At 55.9% G+C, this 7,703-nt stretch overlaps 1 protein-coding gene across 2 annotated transcripts; it reads left to right on the forward strand.

The window, feature by feature from the left end:
- The first annotated feature begins 3,034 nt into the window (after positions 1–3,034).
- Positions 3,035–6,154, forward strand: NANOS3 (nanos C2HC-type zinc finger 3). 2 transcript variants are annotated; one of them, XM_041763418.1, is made up of 2 exons: positions 3,035–3,545; positions 5,854–6,154. In XM_041763418.1, the coding sequence occupies exons 1-2, from the start codon at positions 3,035–3,037 to the stop codon at positions 5,919–5,921; spliced, it is 579 nt and encodes a 192-aa protein (XP_041619352.1). In that variant the 3' UTR covers positions 5,922–6,154. The 2 variants fall into 2 exon arrangements, with proteins under 2 accessions (XP_041619352.1, XP_041619353.1); XM_041763419.1 differs by having other exon boundaries at positions 3,035–3,488; positions 5,851–6,154.
- Positions 6,155–7,703: the final 1,549 nt, after the last annotated feature.

Raw genomic sequence — 7,703 nt, forward strand, 5'->3', positions numbered from 1 at the left:
GCGGGGCCTAGTGTCCTGGGGGACTCCTAAGGCCCGCAGGCCTGGGGGCAGGCTTTAGGGGAGCTGGGCCTTTGGAAGATGGGCTCAGAGGGCGGTTTTATAAGGGTTGAGTATCGGGGCGGGCTTCAGAGGAGGGTCCTCAGAACGGGCCACCTGTGGGTGCGGGTTCAGGGGCAGGTTTTAAGGAGGGGCCTGGGTCAGTGGCTCGCGAAGGGCGGGTCTCGTGGACCAGGCCTGGAGAGTTGGGCTGGTTCAGTCCGCCGCCGTCAGGGGGCGTCCTGGGGTTTACTTAAGCTCAGCACGCTTGGGATGCCTGATCCGCTTTAGGGTTACTCCAGGGGGTTCCTCTAGGGCTCGATATTCTTCAGTGAAGTGGAAATGGACTGGAAATGCGAAAGCCCCTCCCCAGGCAGTCCCCGGAGGTCCCCAGGCCCAAGTTGGGGGCGGCCTTATCCTGAGACTGCGTCGGGGCGGGGGAGCGGAGTCCAGGGGACCGGCGTCCAAATCGGGGGGGCCCTTGGAGGACGGACTGCCCCCCCCCCCCGTTTTACAGGTAAGGGAATGGGGAGGGGCAGCACCTTGGCATAGTCAGAGTTGGAGCAGGGTTTTGACCGCTGCCTGTTTTGAAGCCCCAAGGTGAGCGACCCTGCACCCCCACATCAAGGGAGCAGCCCCGCGTGTGCGGGGGCACTCACCTCAGAAGGGCCTGAATTCAGAAGTCTTGAGGCGCTCCCGCGGCCAGGGCCCAGGGCGTGCCCCCTCTAGTCCTTTGGACTCTCCCCCTCCATGGGCGAGTGGACCTGGGGTGGGCCTGGCCACGGCCCCACAGCTGGCCCCGCATTTGCAAAGGAGAACAACCCCCGGGGTTGTTGTGATTCATAAACAATCCTGCCGGAACACGGTGAAGCTCACGGAAGGTATTACATTGTATTAAAATGACTTGTTTATCTCTTTGTTGCATCAGTGTCCCTGGGGCAATAACCGCCTGGCAGCCAGACGTCTTGGGGCCACGAGGAATCCCTCCTCTGCCTCTCTCTAGCGTGCCCTTTGGCCTGGACTCCCAAACTGACGAATAGGAGTAATCTGCACCTTCTAGGGCCCTTTTGAAGAGGACTTGAGCAAATGTGACAAGAAGCAAGCCCAGCGCCCAGTACTGGTCTACATCTGTGTAGCAAAGGCTACATAAATATCTGCAGTTATTATTATTATTTATATTTATCTTGTGCTTTTTCCAGGTCCTGGAGCAGACAGGTCCTGTTTGCTGACTTACTGAGTCAATAGGGCCCTCCCTCCCTCCCTTCTCTCTCCTCTCCCAGGATATCCGTGTTTTCTGCCCCCTACCCCCACCCCACCCCCAGTCCTGGCCCCTGGAGAAGTTGCCAAGGGTTTGGGGGAACATTCAACCTGTCGGTGAGTTTGGGCAGCTCAGGCAAACCATCGACCGTTGAGTGGACCCCGAGGCCTGGAACTGCCATCCACCCATCAGGACCCCTACGTTCCAGATCTGGGGGGCCAGGGTATCTCCCAGATCCGACCTGAGCGCCCTCTCCATTAGGCCGCAGCGAAGGTCACAATCAACATTCATTGTTGTCGGTGGGTTGTGAGGACGGAGGCCAGACCCACCGAGGGATGAATGTCACTGTGGCTGGGCCAGACACAGCCTGAGGGGAATCGGCTAGGGGACAAGACCCACTCACACAATGCCTGACCTCAGCCTCTCACCCCTTGGGGAGAGCTGGCATCTGGGATCCTGATGCACATGCGCCTGATTTGGGGAATAAATCCTTGGGTGGCAGGGAGGACTTGGGGGTACAGATCACTGGCTCAGGGCTGGGCACCTGAAAAACCTTTCCGAGGAAATGGTGATCCCTGTTCCCAGAGGGCTTAGTAAAGGTTTCTTGAATGAATGAATCAATGAATGAATTAATGAATGAGGTGGGCAGTCAGCATAGCTCCTCTTCTCCATGTCCAAGTCCTGGGCCCAGCTTTTCTCCCTCTCCTTGCCCAGCACCCGCAGACCCCTGCTTTACCCTCGACTGCCCACTCAGCGCCTTGGTGCGGACTGATCTTCCATCTGCCAGTCTCTGCCCCACCTGGGTAACTCCTGGAGGTTTCATTTGAGGGGATGGGATTGAGGCACTGCTGAGTGCTGGGGGTCCCCCCCATTAGCCTAACCTGCACCTCTGCTTCCCCCATAATGCTTTGTCTCCCCTCCTGTCGTTCCCCCCTACACACAGTCAGGTCAGCACCTAGCCTTGGGAGCTACAGTAACTGGGTGGGGAGACAGGCTTTTGTGTTTGTGGGTAAGTATGGGTAGGAGGCCTTCTACCTCAGTGAATTCATCCATTAAATGGGGGTTCCACTGAGATAATGGGTGTGAAAGCTCCCGGAGGGAGACCTGAGCTAGGAGCCTTAATCCACGTCCCACCCCCCCATGAGCCAGGCACCATCCCCCTTTCCAGAGACAACTGGAGCATCAGCAACTCACCCATTCCCCAAAGAGCCCAGGGGCACCTGACTCCTCCCCCAGGCCAAGGGAAGGAAGAAAGAAGTTACTAAGTTACTGAGTACATCAATACGAGTCTTTGGGGTGGGGCTTCCACACCCCCACCCATCACCCTGTGGGGCAGGAGTGGCAAGCCTCCCAGACCTCCTCCAAGGAGGGGTAGGCAGGGGTAGCCCTCCCAATGCCCTCTGGGGGGATGCCTCCCAGTTGTGGGTGCCCCCTGCAGCCTGTGCCCTTTCACCCCCCCATTGGCCCAGCCCACCCACAGACCATGCAACCCCCCCCCCACCGCAGGTGCATTTATGGGGGAGAGGCAGCAAGCCCCCCTGTGACAATAAGAAACCTCCCACAGCCTGCTCCTCCCCCTTCACACCCCCTTGGAGGTATAAGGAGAGAACGGACAGCATAGACTCCTAGGCTCCAGAGAGGGGGAGGGAGGGAGGGGCAGAGAGGAAGGGGTAGAAAGACGAGCTTCGGGCAGGCAGGGTTATTCTCTCTGCCTCTCTGCCTGGCATACACTGCCCAGCTATGGGAACCTTCGACCTGTGGACAGATTACCTGGGTTTGGCACGCCTGGTGGGGGCGCTGCGTGGGGAAGAGGAGTCCGAAACCAGGCTGGACCCCCAGCCACAGCCAGCTCCAGGACCAGGGGGTCAGAGGCCCAGCCCGGAATCTTCACCAGCTCCTGAACGCCTGTGCTCTTTCTGCAAACACAACGGCGAGTCTCGGGCCATCTACCAGTCCCATGTGCTCAAGGATGAGGCGGGCCGGGTGCTGTGTCCCATCCTTCGTGACTACGTGTGCCCCCAATGCGGTGCCACACGCGAGCGTGCCCACACTCGCCGTTTCTGCCCGCTCACTGGCCAGGGCTACACCTCTGTCTACAGCTACACCACCCGCAACTCCGCTGGCAAGAGAGTGTCCCGGCCTGACAAGGCAAGGATGCAGGACTCAGGGCATCGCCGTGGAGGAGCAGGAGCAGGAACAGGAACAGGAGCAACGGGAGCAGCAGCAGCAGGAGGAGCAGCAGCCTGCGCAGGTGGCTGGGGGGACCCGCTGTGTGTGGGGGCCTACCCTAGGCTTGTGGCTCAGCCCTCAGGGCCCTTGTGAAGTGGGATTAACCCCAGGGCCCACTTTAGAGGGTTGCGGGGGAGATAGGGTGAAAAATTTAGAAGGGTATTCTACAAGGGTTGCCCAGTGTGAGTAAGGTGGGGCTGGGATTAATTTGTGGCCTTGGGCAGGGGACCTCTCTGGGGCCACAGAGAAAGTGCGGGGACTAGTGACGGGATCTGTGGTTAGGTACGGCAGGGACTCCAGTCCTGTTTGGCACTTAGGAGCTGTATAGCCTGAGAAAAGTTCTCAGTCTCTCTGAACCCCAGGTTCCTCATGTTCCTCCTTTGTTCCCTCATTTGCCAAGTAGCATGTATGACTGTTTTGTGCCAAGCACTGGGCTGTACCAGCAATGGAAAAAGGTAGAAGGGAGAACAGCAATTAAAACAGTGTGATGAGTGCTGAATGAGGGAGTCTGTGGCAAGCACTTGATCCAGATGAAGGGGTCCAGGAGGGCTTCCTGGAGGAAGTGACTTCTGGGAATCTAATTCAGTTTGATGGAGTGCTAGAAGTATGGCCCAGGCACTGGGGCTCATTCAGGAACTTAGTGAAGTGCAGTGTATCTGGGATAATATGTGTGTGCATATATGTAGTAGAGAAGGAGGTGTCAGATATTTGTGGGACAGCGGAAGGGCGTATAGGTCTTGGACTTGGGTACTAGAGAGCCACAGAAGGGGCAAGACCAAGTCTGTGTGTTAAAGTGTGTTAGATCAAGGCTGACTGACTGTGGGGACAGATGTGAGTGTTGGAAGGCAGTGCACTAGTCCTCCAGCCAGAAGTGGCCTTGGCAGCAAGGAGGGAGAGAGTCTTGGCACTCAGGATGGAGAGGAACAGGATGGAGGAGGAACATGGTGAGTTTGCGGTGTGTGGATCAGCTCAGGAGGGCAGCTGGGGTGAAAACTTAGGAGATCTTTAGCAGAAGCCTCCCTGAGGTCTAAAATGGCTCTCCCTGGGCAGCCTGGGTGGCTCAGAGGTTTGGTTCCTGCCTTTAGCCCAGAGCCTGATCCTGGAGACCCAGGATCGAGTTCCACATTGGGCTCCCTGCATGGAGCCTGCTTCTCCCTCTGCCTGTGTCTGCCTCTCTCTCTGGGTCTCTCATGAATAAATAAATCTTAAACAAAACAAAACAAAACAAAATAAAATAAAATAAAATGGCTCTCCCCACACTGCTTGGCCCACCACATGGGGTCACTCCTGTCTCATCAAATGTGGATTCTAATTCTGCCTGCATTTCTAACTAGCTCCCAGCCCTGTGCTAAGGACCAGGCAGGCTGCATACAGGCTTTGAGTAGCTCGAGCTCACATGGCAGCAGTTGTTACTATAGATGTGAAGGGCCTCAGCTTCTGTGGGGTTTTACTTATTTTATTTTTTAAAGCTTTTATTTATGAGAGACACAGAGAGAGGCAGAGACATGGGCAGAGGGAGAAGCAGACCCCATGCAGGGAGCCCGATGTGGGACTCCATCCCGGGACTCGATCCTGGGACTCTAGGATCACACCCTGGGCCGAAGGCAGGCGGTAAACCGCTGAGCCACCGAGAGATCCCCCCTGTGGGGTTTTAAAACAAATCATTTTAGCAACTTTGTCTTTGCAGAAGTCAGCCCAGAGGAAGTGGGTCTGACCGGGCTATATTGCTGCCCATTTGGGTGCCTTTTGTGGATACAGCCTCCTCCATCAGAGTGTAAACTCCTTGTGGGAGGTGACTGGGCAGGACGACCCCATCCTCACCCCTGGCAGCTGTGCAGTGAACATTTGTTAGAAGAATTGTGTGCCTCCACGAGTAGATCCGATTCCCCCAAAAGATTCTACCTGGCAGATGGGGGAAGCTGAGGGGACATAGAGATGATGGTCTCAGAATCTTTTTTTCTAAGTTGGAGGGAACAGGAGCGCTCCCTTCTCTAGGCGTAGAGGATGGGGTGGAGCAGCCTTCACCACAATCCTGGCAGAAAGGCCAGCCTCCTGTAACATTTTGGGTATAACAAATCTGGGGTCCCCGATGCTCTGTGGCCGCAAGGGGGCAGCACAGCCAGCCAGAGTTAGAGATTGCGCTTTGTGTCCGGGTCAGGGTCCCACCCTGGGCTGGCCTGGCCTGGCCTGGAGTATCACAAGGGTGCTATTCCAGGAGCAGCCCCCAGGTGGCGCCAGAGCCCCAACAGTCCTGAAGTTTGAAACTACTTTGGGAGCACTGAATCATACCCTATTATTTTTCTCCTTTCCCCCCTGCTTTAAAAATCCAGGTTCCAAAGGTGCTGGGAAGTCTTCTGGACCTTCACCCTCTTCCTTCTGTCCTTCCACTTCGGCCTAAGAGAGGAGACTGGTGCAGGAGGGATGGAGATGCTGCCTTCCCCTGGGTGTGGGGACCCAAGCTCTATGGAGGATATATTTTGGGGGAAGATCCACCTTGCCAAGGACCTGCCTCTGGACCCTTGCCCCAGCCTGGAGGCCTGGTAAGAGAGCAGGGCCTGAGAGTACAGCTGAAAGAGACCCCATGAGGATGGAGGTGGCCCTCAGGCACCCTGGCCCTCCCTATCCAGCACTGGGCACCCAGTCAGCGCTCAATAAATGCTTACGAATGGATCAGCGTGAAAGGCCGGGTCTTGGGATGATGTAGTGGGAACAGCTCCAGAGGAGCTGGGGAACCTCTTTTCTTTTCAATTAATTAATCTATTTTAATTTAATTTAATTTTTTTTTTGCGGGGGGAACCTCTTTTCTATCCTGGCTGCGTCCATCAGCCTCCACATATTACTCTGACCCGCACCTTCCCCACCTGTTACTTGGATTTTGGTTTATACTGGAGCACTAGTTGAGCTGCTTTATGCCAAGAGATAGAGGTGGGTATCACAGGTATAGGGTTTTGAGGGGTTACCCCAGCCCTAGCACTTCTGGGCAGGGCACCCACTGTCAGGTTAGCACCATGAAGCCATTTCTGTGAGGTCTGGTATTTTCAAACTCCCTTCCACCATCTCTCACACAGTATATACCAAATGGGTAGAAGCCTTCACACTGGAGGTGGGGGCCTGATGGGAGAGGGGAACTGAGAGACAATTAGACTAAGCCCTCCTTCCCCCTCCCTCAAATCATCCTGACCAAGCAGGCCCTCAGTGAATTAAAGTCCTCAGAAATGCCCAAACAACCTGGGCCATTGAGTCACATGTCCAACCATTCAGAGCAAGGGAAGGCCTTGGGGGTTGGGCATAGGAGGGGAGCAGGGCTAGGCAAAGTGGGAATATGTCCTGGGGGGTTGGGCCAGCCAAGACCTTGGCTCTGCTTGGGCAGAAATGGGAGGGAGATGGAGCTCCATCACCACCCAGGTAGTGTGATCCAGTTCTCCTGGGCCAGGGCTGTGGTTGTGGGAATCCCTGTTCCCAGAGGGCAGCAGGTGGTAAGTGTCTGTCCAAATTCTCTCTGCCAAGCAAAGGGCTGGCCTGGGGACCCTGGGTTCCATCCCTAGTAGCTCACACTGTCTTCCAAAGTTGGGTGGAAGCAGGATTTGGACTTTGCAGGTCCCCTCTGCCCTTGGCGTTTTGGACTTGAACTGGGACCTGAGGCCACCCAAGGAGGTGGGCTGGGGTGAGCTGGAGATGGGAGATGACCCTTAAAGACAGCCTGCTATCCAGGCTTGGAGGGGGGGAAGGGAAGAGTAGAAAGACAACATAGAGGAGGGCTCCTTAGCAGCCCCAAAGAGTCCCAAATGGAGTTAAGGGATACAATATCCAGCCATCCTCCAGCTGATTATATAGGCCAGAGCCACTGGGGCTTGAGATCCAGGGAACCAGGAGAATGGGCATGTCCTGGCAGGTTCAACGAAGGAGCTATACATGCAACCAGAAGTGGTGGGGAACCTTGATCCTGCCTTGCCCCCCTCCAACATGGGATTTCCCGGGGTTTAAGAAGACAGTGGGAGGGGGCCTCTGCCTTGATCCTAGGAATTGGGGTGTAGGAGTCATAGGCCAAAGGACCAAGAAAGTCTCAGGTCTGGCCAACCTTTTGGTGACCAATGTAATTGAAGCATGATGTTCTGTAAAATGGGTTTGACAGCAGCACCAGCTTATGACAACATCATCAGGGTTGTGTAAGCCTGGCCCT

Source organism: Vulpes lagopus, chromosome 7, assembly GCF_018345385.1.
Source record: "Vulpes lagopus strain Blue_001 chromosome 7, ASM1834538v1, whole genome shotgun sequence".
In the NCBI taxonomy this organism is placed as follows: Eukaryota; Metazoa; Chordata; class Mammalia; order Carnivora; family Canidae; genus Vulpes; species Vulpes lagopus.

Bases quoted from the DNA above. Each gene is read 5' to 3' on its own strand.
- NANOS3 (XM_041763418.1), top strand. From the start codon at position 3,035: ATGGGAACCTTCGACCTGTGGACAGATTACCTGGGTTTGGCACGCCTG. The intron at 3,546-5,853 runs GTGGCTGGGGGG...TTAAAAATCCAG, and splicing joins AGGAGCAGCAGCCTGCGCAG to GTTCCAAAGGTGCTGGGAAG.